At 43.0% G+C, this 18,856-nt stretch overlaps 1 protein-coding gene across 2 annotated transcripts in view; it reads right to left on the bottom strand.

Moving 5' to 3' along the window:
- Positions 1-17,678, bottom strand: part of zrsr2 (zinc finger (CCCH type), RNA-binding motif and serine/arginine rich 2) — a 58,085-nt gene extending 40,407 nt beyond the window's left edge. The window contains exons 1-5 of one of the 2 annotated variants that reach the window (XM_063051278.1): positions 17,595-17,678; positions 17,231-17,316; positions 15,039-15,105; positions 10,192-10,300; positions 2,556-2,642 (exon numbers count right to left, since the gene is read on the bottom strand). In XM_063051278.1, coding sequence (XP_062907348.1) covers positions 2,556-2,642; positions 10,192-10,300; positions 15,039-15,105; positions 17,231-17,316; positions 17,595-17,629 — 384 coding nt within the window. In that variant the 5' untranslated portion in view covers positions 17,630-17,678. The remainder of the gene's footprint in view (positions 1-2,555; positions 2,643-10,191; positions 10,301-15,038; positions 15,106-17,230; positions 17,317-17,594) is intronic. The other variant, XM_063051279.1, reaches the window with a different exon arrangement.
- Positions 17,679-18,856: the final 1,178 nt, after the last annotated feature.

Genomic DNA, 18,856 nt, shown 5'->3' on the forward strand with positions numbered 1-18,856 from the left:
GTAATCTATTTATATACTTATCCACCTTTAAAAATCCAGGTCTATTCCTTGACCCAGTCTTCATCTTCAATACATCTCGCTCCCCTGGGTTTGTTCTTGTATCTGGTGAATATTCAAAGAATCTCACACAAACTCCTCTGCCTTCCGGTAATCGTCAAAAAAATCTTTTTTTCCGCCAGCCAAAAAAATCTTCAAGGTTTAATCCACTGGATTAAATTTCTTCCTTCTCTTCAAAAGTTCATAACTTATGACAGGGTAGAAAAAAGTTTTGTTCCCTTCTGTCATCAATGGCCCTTTTCTATTCTTGGCAGCTTGGGCTGTCGTCCGTAGGATCCTTTCTTTGTCTTGAAATCTTAAGAATTTTATTAAAATTGATCGTGGATATTGGTCATCTTGTGGTTTTGGTCTTGGAGCTCTATGTGCCTGCTCAATTTCAATTGATCGGTCTTCCTCTTTCATTTGCAAAGTTTCCAGGATCCATCTTTGAAAAAATTTCTATTGGATTGTCTCCCTCTATACCTTCTTTAAGACCAACAATTTTAATGTTATTTCGTCTACTAAAATTTTCCAACACGTCCACTTTCTCCAACAGTCGATTTCTTTCCGTTTTCCAAACATATCATTTTGTTTTTTCCACTCTATCGTTAATATGCTCCACTGTTCTTTCCAACTTTTGAAGTTTCTCATCCATTTTGTCCTGTCTTTTCATAGCTTTATCATAGCACATCTTCATGTCTCTAAGCTCTGTTCTTAATTTTCTTAGCTCAGCCGTTACTTGCAATAAAGCCTCTCTAATATCTCCATCGCATCCTTTACTTCCAATCTCTTCCAGTTCTTCCTCCTCTTCATCTGTATTCTCTGCAGAATCCAATTCTGACTCTGAGTCACTTTCACTTGCAGTGGCCAACGGTTCTTAGTTTGAGTTGTATCGATTTGCGCATGCGCAATTCCGGCATCTTCTTCCCAGGGATCACTACCGCCGCCATTGCTCCCTGTTCTTCTATGCCAGAGACAAAATGCGTCTCTTCCGAAAGAGATCCAACCTGAATCCGAGGCTCCATTGCTGCCGTAGGCCTCTTTTTCTTCCCATCTTGTGGCGACTTCGCAACAACAGATTTCTTCTGTTGCGGCATATCGTAAAATAGTCTTGAGAAGCTTATAAGTAGTTTTCAGAAAGTATTTATTAACTTTGCTTTGTTTAAACAGTACTTTGCTGATTTTTTACGGGAGAGCTGGATTTACACGTCTCAATCCCACGTCATCACGTGACGTCCCTTGGTGTGATATTTGATTCCACCTCTTAAGTTTGACAAGTTAATGTAGTAGTAAAAAGCCAGTTTTTTTCCAGCTTCGTGTTATTGCAAAAATCAAGCAGTTTCACTCTTTCAGAGATCTTCAGAAAGTCATCTACGCCCTTATATCCTCCCGCTTGGACTACTCCAACTCTCTGTATACTGGGATTAGTCAGTCGTCCCTGTCCCATTTGCAACTGGTCCAGAATGCCACAGCCAGGCTCCTGACAGGTGCCCAGAAGAGGGACCATATTACTCCTATCCTGTCCTCCCTCCACTGGCTGCCAGTACGGTCCAGGATTGATTCTAAAATTCTCCTGTTTGTTTATAAAGCCCTAAATGGACTGCCCCCCCCCCCACTTATATCACAGACTTTCTAACGCCTTATTCTACTTCCAGATCCCTCAGGTCAGCTGACTTGGGGCTCCTGGCTGTCCCGCGATCTAAACTTAAGCTCAGGGCCTTTGCTACTGTAGCCCCTAGACTGTGGAACAGCATTCCCTTCCCTATCAGATCTGCCCCTTCCATCGACTCTTTTAAATCCAGGCTCAAAACTTACTTCTATTCACTAGCGTTTGAACCCTCCTGACATGGCTGATTTTTGGCTTGTGCCTAGGCCTTTGTGTTGTTCCTTTTGTACCTACAAGCTGTTTGCCTTGTTGGTTATGTCTGTGTTTCTTGTATTTGTGATTTTAGCTATCTGCTCTGATTTGTACAGCACTTTGGCCAAAATGGGTTGTTTTTAAATGTGCTATATAAATAAATTTGACTTGACTTACGTTCCCTCATCTGTGCAAAGTGACTGGTTTTAAGTCATGATTAGCCTGCTTTTGCCCCCTCTCCTCTCAGTAAAAATGTTTCTGCCATCTTAGTAACTGTGCCGCACACGAAGGCCAGCAGCTAGACTTCTTTGTCAGAAGCTATTTGAGATACACAACATTAGGAGCATTTAGTAGATAGTGGGAGCTTATTCCCACTACCCACCTTTCTTGGTTATCGCAACTTTAAGGAACCACTATCATAACAGGACATTGAAATGTATCCTGCTACTAAATATACTTTAAGTGACTTTGAAGTACTTAAGTTCTGACCTCAGATACATGAGCTATTCCATTTGCAGGACCCAGTTTCAAAAGTATGTACTGCATTATCTTTGTCCACAAAGCCCTATTTCAAGTCTAAATGCAGAAATGTTAAGATCCCAAAATACATTTTAAAGAGGATATATATGATGTGAATTTATCCTCCAAGTGCTGGAATCACCTCTCGTTCTCTTCGCTCCTGACGTTTGTGCTCTACTTCCTCCTTTTCTCTCATCTGCTGCTGTTCCCATTCTTCTCGAATTTTCCTCTGGAGACAGAAAATAAGCACATTGGTGGCAGACCTCATTGCACAAACATACATTAATGATGAAAGTATCATGTTTAAGGTACATGTCACTTTTCATTTTCTAAATACAAATTTGAATTTTGAATTTGACCAGAGCAGGGGTTCCCAGCCCGGGGGCCACGGACCCCTTGCTTAATGGTACTGGCCATTGGCATAGGAAAGGTTGGGAGCCCCTGGACTAGAATATTTTGTCATTCTCTAGAACAGTATTACTATAATGGAAATAACTTAAACTTAGATTTTTTTCCTGGTACAAAAAGACTGACAAAGCTGGGAATGACAATATAAAGTGACTAATTGACACCATTAATCCATGTACAAAAGCAAAATCTCCTTTCATGATTGAATGCATATTGCATTCTTCTCTGTAGAGACATCATGATTAGCATTTCATTTACTAAGATATTTTTTCCTCCCAAGACACTATTCATGAAACTTAATAGTCAGTCCTTTTTGGAGCTGATCTGATGCCTGGAATTACTGCAACAGTCACTGCCTACCTGCATTTGAAGTTCAAAGTAAATTTTTAGCAAAGTAAATATATGTCACCATATACAACCCTGACATTCATTTTCTTGTGGGCATACTCAATAAATCTATAAATAAGCATAACAGAATCAATGAAAAACTGCACCAAATTGGGCATCAACCTGTGTGCAAAAGACATTTGCAAATACTAAAAGAAAGAAATATTAATAAATAAGCAATAAACAGAGAACATGAGATGAAGAGTCCTTAAAAGTGAGTCCACTGGTTGTGGGAACATTTTAATGATGGGATGAGTGAAGTTGAGTAAATTTCTAGCCTCTGGTTCAGGAACCTGATGGTTGAGGGGTAATAACTGTTCCTGAACCTGGTGGTGCAAGTCCTGTGGCTTCTGTACCTTCTTCCTGATAGCAGCAGCCAGAAGAGAACATGGCCTGGATGTTGGGGTTCCCGATGATGGATGCTGCTTTCCAGTGATAGTGTTTCATGTAGATGTGCTCAGTGGCGGGGAGGGCTTTATCCATGATGGACTGGGCCATATTCATTACTTTTCATAGGATATTCCGTTCTAAGGGCCTTGGTGTTTCCGTACCAGGCTGTGTTGCAGCCAGTCAATATACTCTCATTTATAGAAGTTTGTCAAAGTTTTAGCTTGTCACGCCGAATCTTCACAAACTCCCCAGAAAGTAGAGGCACTGCTGTGCTTTCTTCATAATTGTGCTTACCTGCTGGGCCCAGAACAGATCCTCTGAAATAATAACGTTGAGGAATTTAAAGTTGTTGACCCTCTCCACCTCTGATCCTCCAGTGAGGGCTGGCTCATCAACCTCTGATTTTCTTCTCCTTAAGTCCTTGGTCTTGCTGACATTGAGTAAGAGGTTCTTGTTATGGCACCACACAGCCAGATTTTCATCCTCCCTCCTCTATGCTGATTCATCGCCACCTTTGATTTGGCCTACGACAGTAGTGTCATCAGCACACTTGAATATGGCATTGGAGCTGTGCTTAGCCACACAGCCATAAGCATAAGATGAGTAGAGCAGGGGCAAAGCACAGAGCCTTGTGGTGAACCTGTGCTGATGGATCGTGAAGATGTTGTTGCCAATCTTAATTGACTGAGGTCTGCAAGTGAGGAAATAGGGGATCCATTCGCACAAGTAAGTACAAAAGCCAAGGTCTAGGAGCTTACTGGTTATGTTTGAGGGGATGATGAGCTGTAGTTGATGAAGAACAGCCTGATGTATGCATCTTTGCTGTCCAAATGTTACAGGGTTGAGTGAAGGGCCAATAAGACAGCATCTGCTGTGGACCTGTTGCTCCATTAGGCAAATTGGAGTTGATCTAAGTTACTTGTCAGTTAGGAGTTGATATGTTTCATCACCAACCTCTCAATACTCCAAGGATGTAAGTGCTACCAGATGATAGTCATTGAGGCACATTCTTCTTAGGCACCATTATAATTGAAGCCTGCTAGAAACAGGGGACCACAAACTGCCGAAGTGAAAAGGTAAAAGATCTCAGTGAACACTCCAGCCAGTTGATCACAAGTCTTGGCCATGAACCCAATTTAGGCCAGGTGTTTTTTGTGGGTATACCCTCCTGAGGACCGCTTGCACGTTGGCCTGAGTCTGAAATCATAGGATTTCAGTCATAGGATGGAGGCTGTGGGAGTTCATGATGGTTCCCCCATGTTTTGATGGTCAAAACAAGCATCTGGAAGTGAAATCCTGTTGTCACCTATGTCGCTTGATTTATAAGAGGTGATAGTTTTTAAGCCCTGCCACAACTGCTGAGCATCCTTCATTGATTCAAGTTTTGTCCAGAATTGCCACTTCATCCATGAGATGGCTTTCTGGATATCGTACCTGGACCTCTTGTAACTTCCTGGTCAGCAGACTTGAATGCCCTGACCTGGCTCTCAGCACCCATGGTTCATCCAGAGCTTCTAATAGGGGAAGACTGAATGATTTTGTGCGGACACACTCATCTACAACTATTGTATTAAAATCTGTTACAACCATAGTATATTCATTCTCTGGAACACGGCCCAGTCCACTAACAAGATGCAATCCCTCAGCTGCTCCTCTGCCTCCCACAACCACTCCTTGGCTGTCCCCATCTCTTGAGCTTTGCTCTTTACTCTCTGCCTGTCTGCAGGAGGGCAGCCAAGTGATCACATTTACCAAAGTGCAGTCTGGACATACAATGATAGGCATTTCTTATCTTAGTATAATAGCGTCTAGTGCTTTGGGACCTCCAGTGCTACAAGTTATATGCTGATGGCAAAACTGCCATACTGAAGACCATTGAGAGTTTATCATGAAACACTCACCTCTACCTTTTGCCTTTTCCAAACCAGCAGTTTGGTCCTTTTGGTAAAGTTCAAAGTACATCTTATTATCAAAGTATATATACGCCATCATATACAACCCTGAGATCCATTTTCTAGTGGACATAGTCAATAAATCTATAGAATAATAACCATAACAAAATCAATGAAATGTCTTTTCCAAATCAGCAGTTCAGTCCATATGGAAAACCGAGAAGTCCTCTGGTTTGACCAGTGTCTGGCACGCTGGGAGACAACCAAGCTCGGTGAGAGAGTACAACAGTCCCTCATTTCCACTCAATAGAGCAATCTCGCCCTCAGGTCCATCGACTGCACATTTGCTATCGAGATGCTGGGTAGAGGAGACATAGACATAGAATAGTACAGCACAGTACAGGCCCTTCGGCCCACAATGTTGTGCCAACCCTCAAACCCTGCCTCCCATATAAGCCCCCACCTTAGATTCCTCCATATACCTGTCTAGTAGTCTCTTAAACTTCACCAGTGTATCTGCCTCCACCACGGACTCAGGCAGTGCATTCCACGCACCAACCACTCTCTGAGTAAAAAAACCTTCCTCTAATATCCCCCTTGAACTTCCCATCCCTTACCTTAAAGCCATGTCCTCTTGTATTGAGCAGTGGTGCCCTGGGGAAGAGGCGCTGGCTATCTATTCTATCTATTCCTCTTATTATCTTGTACACCTCTATCATGTCTCCTCTCATCCTCCTTCTCTCCAAAGAGTAAAGCCCTAGCTCCCTTAATCTCTGATCATAATGCATACTTTCTAAACCAGGCAGCATCCTGGTAAATCTCCTCTGTACCCTTTCCAATGCTTCCACTTTCTTCCTATAGTGAGGTGACCAGAACTGGACACAATACTCCAAGTGTGGCCTAACCAGAGTTTTATAGAGCTGCATCATTACATCGCAACTCTTAAACTCTATCCCTCGACTTATGAAAGCTAACACCCCATAAGCTTTCTTAACTACCCTATCCACCTGTGAGGCAACTTTCAGGGATCTGTGGACATGTACCCTGAGATCCCTCTGCTCCTCCACACTACCAAGTATCCTGCCATTTACTTTGTACTCTGCCTTGGAGTTTGTCCTTCCAAAGTGTACCACCTCACACTTCTCCAGGTTGAACGCCATCTGCCACTTCTCAGCCCACTTCTGCATCCTATCAATGTTTCTCTGCAATCTTTGACAATCCTCTACACTATCTACAACACCACCAACCTTTGTGTTGTCTGCCCAAAACATCCAGGTCGTTAATAAAAATCACGAAAAGTAGAGGTCCCATAACAGATCTTTGTGGGACACCACTAGTCACAATCCTCCAATCTGAATGTTCTCCCTCCACCGCGATCCTCTGCCTTCTGCAGGCAAGCCAATCCTGAATCCACCTGGCTAAACTTCCCTGAATCCCATGCCTTCTAACTTTCTGAATAAGCCTACCGTGTGGAACCTTGTCAAATGCCTTACTAAAATCCATATAGATCACATCCACTGCACTACCCTCATCTAAATGCCTGGTCACCTCCTCAAAGAACTCTATCAGGCTTGTTAGACACGATCTGCCCTTCACAAAGCCATGCTGACTGTCCCTGATCAGACCAGGATTCTCTAAATGCTTATAGATCCTATCTCTAAGAATCTTTTCCAACAGCTTTCCCACCACAGACGTAAGGCTCACTGGTCTATAATTACCCGGACTATCCCTACTACCTTTTTTGAACAAGGGAACAACATTCGCCTCCCTCCAATCCTCCGGTACCATTCCCATGGACAACGAGGACATAAAGATTCTAGCCAGAGGCTCAGCAATCTCTCCTCTCGCCTCGTGGAGCAGCTTGGGGAATATTCCGTCAGGCCCCAGGGACTTATCTGTCCTAATGTATTTTAACAACTCCAACACCTCCTCTCCCTTAATATCAGCATGCTCCAGAACATCAACCTCACTCATATTGTCCTCACCATCATCAAGTTCCCTCTCATTGGTGAATACTGAAGAGGAGTATTCATTGAGGACCTCGCTCACTTCCACAGCCTCCAGGCACATCTTCCCACCTTTATCTCTAATCGGTCCTACCTTCACTCCTGTCATCCTTTTTTTCTTCACATAGTTGAAGAATGCCTTGGGGTTTTCCTTTACCCTACTCGCCAAGGCCTTCTCATGCCCCCTTCTTGCTCTTCTCAGCCCCTTCTTAAGCTCCTTTCTTGCTTCCCTATATTCCTCAAAAGACCCATCTGATCCTTGCTTCCTAAACCTCATGTATGCTGCCTTCTTCCTCCTGACTAGATTTTCCACATCACTTGTCACCCATGGTTCCTTCACCCTACCATTCTTTATCTTCCTCACCGGGACAAATTTATCCCTTACATCCCGCAAGAGATCGTTAAACATCGACCACATGTCCATAGTACATTTCCCTACAAAAACATCATCCCAATTCACACCCGCAAGTTCTAGCCTTATAGCCTCATAATTTTGCCTTTCCCCAATTAAAAATTTTCCTGTCCTCTTTGATTCTATCCTTTTCCATGATAATTATAAAGGCCAGGGAGCGGTGGTCACTGTCCCCCAGATGCTCACCCACTGAGAGATCTGTGACCTGACCCGGTTCATTACTAGTACTAGATCCAGTATGGCATTCCTCCGGTCGGCCTGTCCACATACTGTGACAGGAATCCATCCTGGACACACTTAACAAATTCTGCCCCATCTAAACCCTTGGAACTATTCAGGTGCTAATCAATATTAGGGAAGTTAAAGTCACCCATGATAACAACCCTGTTATTTTTGCACCTTTCCAAAATCTGCCTCCCAATCTGCTCCTCTGTATCTCTGCTGCTACCAGGGGGCCTATAGAATACCCCCAGTAGAGTAACTGCTCCCTTCCTGTTCCTGACTTCCACCCATACTGACTTAAAAGAGGATCCTGCTACATTAACCACCCTTTCTCTAGCTGTAATAGTATCCCTGACCAGTAATGCCACCCCTCCTCCCCTTTTTCCGCCCTCTCTATCCCTTTTAAAGCACTGAAATCCAGGAGTATTGAGAATCCATTCCTGCTTTCATACCTCATACTCCTGCTTTTCAGCCTGGCTTGGAGTCCTCCCCTCCTGCCTAGCCTCCAGCCACGGCAATGAACCTTCGTCCACTTAAAGGTGCCATGCCTGCCGAGGCCTTCAGACAATAGTGAAATCTGTAGATCATTAAGTTGATTTAGAGGGAAACTTCATACTGCAGATTGTAGAGAGTAATTCGAAATAGGTGTCCTTAACAGTATATTTAGAAGTATTGTCCTCAATCCACAGAACTTCATTGTGGTTCACCAGTGCCAGAGTGATGATGTCATTCTACATTCACTTGCACTAATAGAGCACAACAACTCTTGCTGGCTTCTGCATCTAGGACTAAGGCAATAAAATCTAGACAGCCAGCAAGTTCCAGACACCATCCTGGAATGTCCATGTTAGAATACAATGATGGGGTATCAGGAGAGGTTGTTTAGTCCTTGGAGCTTAGGAGATGGAAGGGTAAACTTACAGAGGTATTTAAAGTCATCAAGAGAAAAGAGAATCAAAAACTAAAGTACAAAGGCTTAAGGTGAAAAGGGAAATATTTGAAAGGGACCTGAAAGACAACCTTTTTCCATCCAGAAGGTAGTTCTTACATGGAATGAGGAAATGGGGAAATGGGAAAATTGTGTTGTGGTGATTTACTACGATACCAACACAAGACCATACATAACAGCACTGCTGAACTGAAATCTGAAATACAACTAAACCCACATCGTTTTCCCCCTATGGCTAGTTACAGTTTAAGTATAATTAACTTTTCATTCAATGCTTAAATGGAATGAGCTGCTAGAGGAAATGGATGAGGCAGATACAATATCACTTAAATGACTCTTCGACAACTACATGGATAGAAAGGTTTGGAGGGATATGGACCAAATGTCAACAGCTCAGATGAGCATCTTGGTCAGCATCAACAAATGAGACCGAAGGGCCTGAATTCCTCCATCATTCTACAAGGCATTCCAGACCCTAACCAATCACTGTAAAAATTATTTCTTCACATCACCTTTTGCTCTTTTGCCAAACACCTTTATTCTGAGCTCAATTCTTAACCCTTCCGCCAATGGAAATAGCCTCACTACCAACTTCCCAATTTCAAAGGCATTAACTCCAGCTTCTCCAGTTTGTCCTCATAAATAAAGCCTGTATTCCTATTATAATTTTGGTAAATTTTCTCAGCTATGGATTGCTCCCATTTTTGACAGGCCTTATTTCTGAGTGGAATGTATATTTATTAGAATGTTGGCAAGCATTTAAATATGTTTATTTCTAAGCAAAGTTTTGCATCTAATTTTCCAAACTACTTTAGACATTACATTCTTCATACTAACAATGTTAAATTCCTTTCCAACTGACTCATTGTCAAATTCTATTTAAAATTATTTATGCATATAAGCATTAGTCCTCCCTACAAAATCCCTGATTAACTAACCCACACTTTGTACAACAGCAGGAAGTCTATACAATCTGAAGCCACAAGCAGTATTTGAATTATGAACTACACATCCTGTTTTACCCAGTTTATCCTCCGAGCAAATGAGGTAGAATGCCATTCTAATCCCACTGTTCTTAAAGTAATCATTTCAAGGAGTTGAAATCAGATTACCTCCTCCTCTTCCTGCCTTTTCTGTGCTGCTGCTTCCTTTTCCTTTTTTAGTTGGAACTCCTCCTGTGCCTTCTTTTCTTTCTCCAACCATTCTAAATGCAAACGCTCCCTAGAGGGTGAAAGATGTGTTGTGGTAATTTACTACAGCTATCAACACAAGACCATAACAGCAGTGCTGAACTGGAATCGGAAATACAACTAAACCCACATCATTTTCACCGTATGGCTAATTACAGTTTTAGTATAATCAACTTTTCATTCAATATAATTTATTTCAATTGAAACAGAAAATATACATTCCTTAATTACTCACATGGAGACGGAGAAGAATTGATGGAGATGATGAATACTGATAGTAGGCACTCATCTATCATTTCTGAAACCCAAGACTACAAGAATATATTGCTAAAGGAGTCAATATGGCCCTTTATCACTATTTAGCAAGATGATGCTGATCCTGGAAGACAATTACCCCACCCAATCCTTTGATCACTCAATTCCCCTTGAGTCTAAGAAATCTCCTGATCTTAAGTGAATGTACGCTATACCTGAAATTCCAAAAAAATTCCAAAAGTAATTTTTCATCTTGCTTCTAAAATGTTCAACTATGTTTTCTAATTTTATACGCTCAGCACCCATTTATCCTTTTTAAAACTAAGCTTTAATGATATCTTCTCACATTCTTCTGAACCCTAAGCATGCTGTATCATTCTATTAAATATTGTAGATATGAATTACCCTCATCCAGTTATCAACCCAATGATACTCTACTCCTCCACTTTGAAAGCACACTTGGACATCAAAACTAAATTCACCATGCTGTCCAAGCCATAATAATCCCTGTAGATTAAAAATCTATCACGACTTTATATATATATAAACAACAGGAATTCTGCAGATGCTGGAAATTCAAGCAACACACATAAAAGTTGCTGGTGAACGCAGCAGTCGACTCACAGGTGAAGTGTTGCCTCACCTGGAAGGACTGTTTGGGGCCCTGAATGGGACCCTCCTGGCACTTATCCATGTAAGCGGAACAAGTGGTACACATGCCCTTAAACTTCCTTCCTTACCATCATTCAGGGCCCCAAACAGTCCTTCCAGGTGAGGCAACACTTCACCCGTGAGTCGACTGGGGTGATATACTGCGTCCGGTGCTCCTGATGTGGCCTTTTATATATTGGCGAGACCCGACGCAGACTGGGAGACCGCTTTGCTGAACATCTACGCTCTGTCCGCCAGAGAAAGCAGGATCTCCCAGTGGCCACACATTTTAATTCCACATCCCATTCTGACATGTCTATCCACGGCCTCCTCTACTGTAAAGATGAAGCCACACTCAGGTTGGAGGAACAACACCTTATATTCCGTCTGGGTAGCCTCCAACCTGATGGCATGAACATCGACTTCTCTAACTTCCGCTAATGCCCCACCTCCCCCTCGTACCCCATCTGTTACTTTTTTATACACACATTCTTTCTCTCACTCTCCTTTTTCTCCCTCTGTCCCTCTGAATATACCCCCTGCCCATCCTCTGGATCCCGCCCCCACCTGTCTTTCTTCCCGGACCTCCTGTCCCATGATCCTCTCGTATCCCTTTTGCCTATCACCTGTCCAGCTCTTGGCTCCATCCCTCCCCCTCCTGTCTTCTCCTATCATTTTGGCTCTCCCTCTCCCCCTCCAACTTTCAAATCCCTTACTCACTCTTCCTTCAGTTAGTCCTGACGAAGGGTCTCAGCCTGAAACATCGAGTGCACCTCTTCCTAGAGATGCTGCCTGGCCTGCTGCGTTCACCAGCAACTTTTATGTGTGTTGCACGACTTTATATATACTTACTGTATTAATAGGATCAAACATTCTCCCAGGTACAAGTTGTCAATTTTCAGCTTCATCTCAATTGTAAACTGCTGATCCCTTGTACTAACACCTACCACCATAGCACTAATCTCCTCCACTAGAAGTATTCAAACAACACCCATCTTGTCATGCCCTCTCTGAATCTTATGAATATCAGATACCTCCAGAGCTTCTGCCATTCAATTCAACTTATCCCCAAGGGACAATCCCATTCACTGTAGGAAGTGAATTTGCTGAAACTATTGCTTGCTGGCTGCCTCAAAGCAAGGTTAAAAAAGTTAAAGTCTGTCCCGAGCCTTTTACCCCCGAATACAGAGGCCACAAAAATTTATCCAGTACTCCAACACAGTATTGCTGTGGGGTAACTTCCTAAGCACTGTACCTACATCCTAGGCCTTAATTACTGGGAAGACCAGCTTTACATTCATCGTACAAGAATATCTGGGATTTCTGAACATCAATATTTTAATAACACACACTGGAGGAGCTCAGGTCAAATAGCATAAACAGTCAACGTTTCAGGCCGAGACATTTCATCGGAGCTGGAAAGGAAGAGGAAAGAAGGTGGAGAAGGGAGGAAGTAGTACAAGGTGGAAGGTGATAGGTGAAACCAGGAGAGTGGGAGGGGTGAAATAAAGAATTGGGATGTTGATTGGTGAAAGAGATAAAGGGCTGGAGAAGGGGGGAGCCTGATCAGAGAGGATAGAAGACCATGGAAAAAAGGTAAGGGGGAGGAGCATGAGAGGGAGGTGATGGGCAGGTAAGGAGAAAAGATGTGAAAGGGAAACAGGAATGGGGAATGGTGAAGAAGGGGCAATTACCAGAAGTTCAAAAGTCAATGCTCATGCCATTAGACTGGAGGCTACACAGATGGAATACAAGGGTGTTGCTCCTCCAACCTGAGTGTAGCCTCATCGTGGCAGTAGAGGCCGCCATGGACTGACATGTTGCAATGGGAATGGGAAGTAGAATTGAGATGGCTGGCCACCAGGAAATCCTGCTTGTTGTGATGCAAAGTGGAGATGCTTGAAGCAGTCTCCCAATCTACAGGAGGCCTTGCTGGAAGCACTGATACAGAATATGACCCCAACAGATTCACAGGTGAAGTGTCGCCTCACCTGGAAGGACTGTTTGGGTCCGAAATGGTAGATGGTAGTGAGGGAGGAAGTGTAGAGACAGGTGTGGCACCTGTTCAGCTTGCCGGGAGGGAGATCAGTGGGGAGCAACAAGTGGTCAAGGGAGTCACGTTGGGAGAGATCCTTATGAAAAGCAAAGGGAAGGAAAAATGTGCTTGGTGGTGGGATTCCGTTGACAGATAGCAGAAGTTACATAGGATTATGTGCAGGATACGGAGGTTTGTGGGGTGGTAGGTGAGTACACGAGGAACCCTATCCCTGGTGGGGTGGCGTGTGGATGGGGTGAGGGCAGATATATGTGGAATGGAAGAAATGCGGGTGAGGGTAGCGATGATAATGGAGGAAGGGAAGCCCTTTTTTTGAAAGAGAACATCTCAGTAGTTCTGGAATGAAAAGCCTCACCCTGAAAACAAATGCAGTGGAGATGGAAGAATTGAATTCTGGAATGCAAAGGATCATCCTGAGAACAGATTCTGGATTAAAAGCTTTATCAGTTCCTTCATCTCCACATCTGGCAATTGCCACCCCACTTCACCATTCCCCATTCTTGTTTCCCTCTCATACCTTCTCTTTTTACCTGGCCATCACCTCCCTCTGGTGCTCCTCCTCTTCCCTTTTTTCCCCATGCCTTTTACCTCTTCCACCGATCAACTTCACCCCTCCCCCTCCCATTTTCACTTATCACCTGATACCTTGTACTCCTTCCTCCCCCCACCCCACCTTCTTTTCTGTCTTCTTCCTTCTTTTCCAGTCCTGAAGGGCCTTAGCCTGAAATGTCAACTGTTTATTCTCATCCACAGATGTCCCCTGGCCTCCAGCACCATGTTTATTGCTCTAGTCTTCCAGCATCTGCAGTACCAAGTGTCTAACATTTTAATAACACTGTTTTCTATTCTAATCAAATGTTCACCACCTCATATTTTACCACTTTACAAGCCTTTGGGCTTAAGCTAAAACCATCCTTAACAAACAAGATGATGGAGTTCCAGATTCCAGCATCTGCACTTTCATGTGTCTCAGGTTTATACAAATGGAACAAGAGCTCCTTATTCCTCAGATGTTATTGTGTGCACAGAGAGCACGATGAAACTAGGGTAGTGAACAGAATACTGATATAGATTATTCCTAGCTGTGTACATAGGGATTGGATAATTATGTCTGCGGGCAGGAACAAGCACGAACAAATTGGGATATAAACACCTACAATGGTTGGTATATAGGCTTGTATGCAACATTTTGGACCAGTGGAAATGGTCCAGAAGGGTTGTATGGAAACTATTATTACCATTTTTCTTAACAACTAATTTCATTACTTAGCCTAATAGGTTAGATTTACCACAGTACATAACTATCTATTTAAATGTTTATTTTGCTTTTATATCATCTCAATGTGTACTTAAGAATGTATAAATAATTGTAGTTTTATACATATAAAAAAATGGAAAAGGTTATATGTGTGAAAAAAAGTACATGATAATTGTGAACTCCTTATCCAAATAAAAATAAAATTAAAAAAAAAAATTACTCCTAGCTGATTCCCATATTCAGACATTGCTGACACATAAAAAGGTACAGAGGATTACATTTTGGTCTTTACACCGTAATGCTACAAAAATCACCTCAATTTAACTATTAGGCCTGCTCTGGCAAGTACAGTACACAAAGTACAAAAGAAGGACAACGCCAACCATCCGGTCTTTTTAAAACAAAAATTAGTTACTGATTTGCTTTCAAAGTAGTTTTCTACTAATATTTCCAATAACTTGATAACTCTCTCACTTTAACGAAAGTGAATGTAACTCAGTTTTTGCATTAAAAATAAAAATATCTTCTTCACCACAGAAGACCACTGACCTTTCAGCCTCCAACTCTTCTTCTTCAGGCTCTTCTGCCTCTTCTACCTCATCTTCACAAACTAATTCTGTAATTTGTTGAATATAATTATATTCTTGAAACTTTACAAGCAGATGCAAGTATAAAATTCAAATGCACAGCTCAACAGTGTTAGTAATTTTATATCTAGGCCACTAGTGACTAATAAATCTGCAATCAGGCATTTTACAAAATCCACTGTAATCACAGTTCTATAGAAATTCTCAAAAAGGTACTAAAATGTTAACATTTTGCAACATGCCAGAGTTATAGAAAAGTACATCACGGAAACAAACCCTTTGGCCCATCTATTCTATGCCAAAACCACTTAAACTGCCTACCGTTATTACTGTTGAGCCGAGTGCATCCTGTCACACTCACCTCAATAATAAGCAAATACTTTGAGAGGCTGGTCAAGGGATTACATCTGCAGCATGTTACCACCCACACTGGACCCCCTACAGCTCATCTACTGACATAACCGATCAACAGATGATGCATAGCCACAGCTCTACACTCTTTCCTTATACTTCTGGAGAAGGAGAATGCTTATGTGAGAATATTGTTCTTGGACTACAGTTCAGCATAAAACACCATAATTCCCTCCAGACATGACAAGAAGCTCAGAGACCTCGGTATTCACCCTGCCTTGTGCAGCTGGATCCTGGAGTACCTGTCAGGTCACCAGCAGGTGGTAAGAGTGGACTCCCTCACCTCTGCCCCTCAATACAGGAGCACCCCCCCCCACCCCAGGCTGTGTCCTAAGCCCCCTCCTTTACTCTTTATACACCCATGACTGTGTTGCCACCCACAGATCTCAACTGCTAATTAAATTTCCAGGTGACACTACACTAATTAGCCTAATCTACAGAGAAGTAGTCATCACCCCGACGCAGTGCTGTCAAGATAACAACCTCTCCCTCAACGTCGCAAAACAAAGGAGCTGGTTGTGGATTACAGGAGGAACAGAAACAGGCTAGACCTTATTGACATCAATGGATCTGGGGTTGAGAGGATGAACAGCTTCAAGTTCCTCAGCATACACATCACCAAGGATCTCACATGGTCTGTACATACCGGCTATATGGTGAAAAAGACAACAGTGCCTCTTTCACCTCAGACAGTTGAAGTTCAGCGTGAGTCCCCAAATCTAAAGGGGCACAATTGAGAGCATCCTGACTGGCTGCATCACTGCCTGGTACGGGAACTGTACCTCCTTTAATCGCAGGACTCTGCAGAGAGTGGTGTGGACAAGTTAATGTGAACTTCCCACTATTCAGGACATTTACAGTGACAGGTGCATAAAAAGGATTATTAGGAACCCAAGTCACCCTACCCAAGAACTGTTCCAGCTGCTACCATCCGGGAAACAGTACCACAGCATAAAAGCCAGGACCAACAGGCTCCGGAACACACAGTTATCCACCACAACTCTCTGGCGTCTCCCATCCAGCCACTGCTGAATCTATTTTACTACTTCAATATTCATGCCTAACAATTGAACCTTCCTAACTAACCTTCCGTGTGCAACCTGGTCAAAGGCCTTACTAAAGTCCATATAGACAACATCCTTGAATAGTTCTAATATCAGTGGAAGGTTTTTTACTCAGAGAGTGGTTGGTACGTGGAATACACTGCCTGAGTCAGTGGTGGAGGCAGATACACTAGTGAAATTTAAGAGACTACTATACAGGTATATGGAGGAATTTAAGGTGGGGGTCATATGGGAGGCAGGGTTTGAGGGTCGGCACAAAATTGTGGGCCGAAAGGCCCCCACTGTACTGTAATATTCTAAGAAAGATAATCCCAAATTTAAGACAATTACTTCATAGTGATGAATGGGTGTTACTCGTGCACTAACTTATTAAGTCATACTAAATCTAGATGAGGGTCTAGGCCCAAAACGTCCACTGTTCGTTCATTCCATAGACGCAGCCTGACCTGCCGAGCTCCTCCGGCATTTTGTGTGTTACTCTGTACCTATATATTTACCCAAGTAGTAAATCATAATTATAATCTTACAGTAGCAACCAATCCAAATAAATTCTCACTGTAACAGAAAAGTTATATGTTAATGCAGAAAACTATTTGACACCCCCATCCCATACTAATTGACGGGGAATTGAGTATTTAATTTGGATTGACATTCTTAATTAAGCATGACGACCACCGACCTTCGTCTCTCTGTTTGGCCGCTGCCTGGCGCTTTCGCTTACGTTTTTCTTTCTTAAGTAAGGCTCTGAACTTCTTGTGACTGTAACTAAAACAAAACAATGAATGAAAGAGGCACAGAATCCAAAAACTCTCCAATCATGTTCAGTTCTACCCACATCTCCATTCCCATTCTCGCCGACTCCACTTTCCCTCACGCATACTAAAGACCAGCCTTCAGTGCTCACACGGGCTTAATTCTGAGAACCACAACCATCACCGGTGTTGCTAGGTTACCCCACTCCGACCGCCACATAACCAAGCCCCTGCGACCCAACCAGTATGCTTCTCCTGCCGGTAGGAAGACTAAACTAGAAACTCCCGCACCTCAGCCTCTGAATAGGCCCCGCTACTGCCGCCATCTTGCCGCTTCGCTCGGCGTGAGTCACGTGGGGCGGAGACGCTGGCTTTAGGGTCACGTGAACGACGCTGTCGTCTTCGGAGCCACGTGAACAAAGACGTCGTCTTCGCGATCACGTGAACAATGAAACGCAAACATTAGAATCGTTTGCCCAGATTAGGCCGTCTGGCAGGCCGGCTTGGCGAGAGGGAAAGAGTGGAAGGAGCGCGGGTTTGGAAAGAGTGAGCTTTGTAGGTCCGGTACCGGGAAAAACGGGTGTTCGAGTGAATGAGCGAAAAAAATTGATCGCCAGGAAAAGCAAGTGTCGGGTTGAGGGAAAGAGTGGAGAAGGAGTGTGATAGGGATTTGGGATCAGAGGTAGGCAGCTGGGGAGAAATGGATTATTGTGAAGGGAATGAGGAAATAGTGAGGGGACGGATGAATGAAAACCGAGACAAAGGGAATAAAAGAATAAGAAATGACAGCGGAGGGAGCTCTGAAAGTGAGGAAGATGAACAAGTTCAGTTATGCTGTCATAATTAGGTTTAATGAGAAGGCTCAGGGACATATGAAGAAAATTAACCCCTTTGTGCTAACAACAACTCTGGCAATTAAGATAGGGGAAATAGTATTTGCAAAAGTCCTTAATGATGGCAACCTATTGGTGAGATGTGCCAATGAGGAACAACTTGAGAAAGCACTCAAGCTAAAAGAGTTAGGAAAATGCAAGGTGGAATACACAGGGAGAGTGAGAGCACGAAATAGTGGTTGTAAAGGAGTGATCACAGGGCTACCAATGAGTATAAATATGGAGGAGTTAAAGAGGACTATCAAAGGAGGAAATGTAATGAATGTTCAAAGACTGAAAACAAAGGAGAGAATGAAAAAGGAAAGTGAAACAGTATTGATTGAATTTGAAGAAGAAAGAGTGCCAAGGAAGGTGTTCCTGGGTTTCATAAGTTACCCAGTAAGGGTGTATGTGCCAAAGCCATTGAGGTGCTATAATTGTCAAAGGTTTGGACGCATAGCTAAAAACTGTAAAAGGCAGAGGAGATGTGCTAGATGTGGGGGTGATCATGAATATGGAACGTGCAGAACGGGAGTGCAACCAAAATGCTGCAATTGTGGAGGAGCTCATACGGTGGCATATAGTGGGTGTGAGGTTATGGGATGGGAGAATAAAATTCAATAAATAATAGTGAAAAGAAAGATCACTTATGCAGAAGCTATAAGAATGTCAAGAGAACAG

Source organism: Mobula hypostoma, chromosome 6 (genome assembly GCF_963921235.1).
Source record: "Mobula hypostoma chromosome 6, sMobHyp1.1, whole genome shotgun sequence".
Lineage (NCBI taxonomy): Eukaryota > Metazoa > Chordata > Chondrichthyes > Myliobatiformes > Myliobatidae > Mobula > Mobula hypostoma.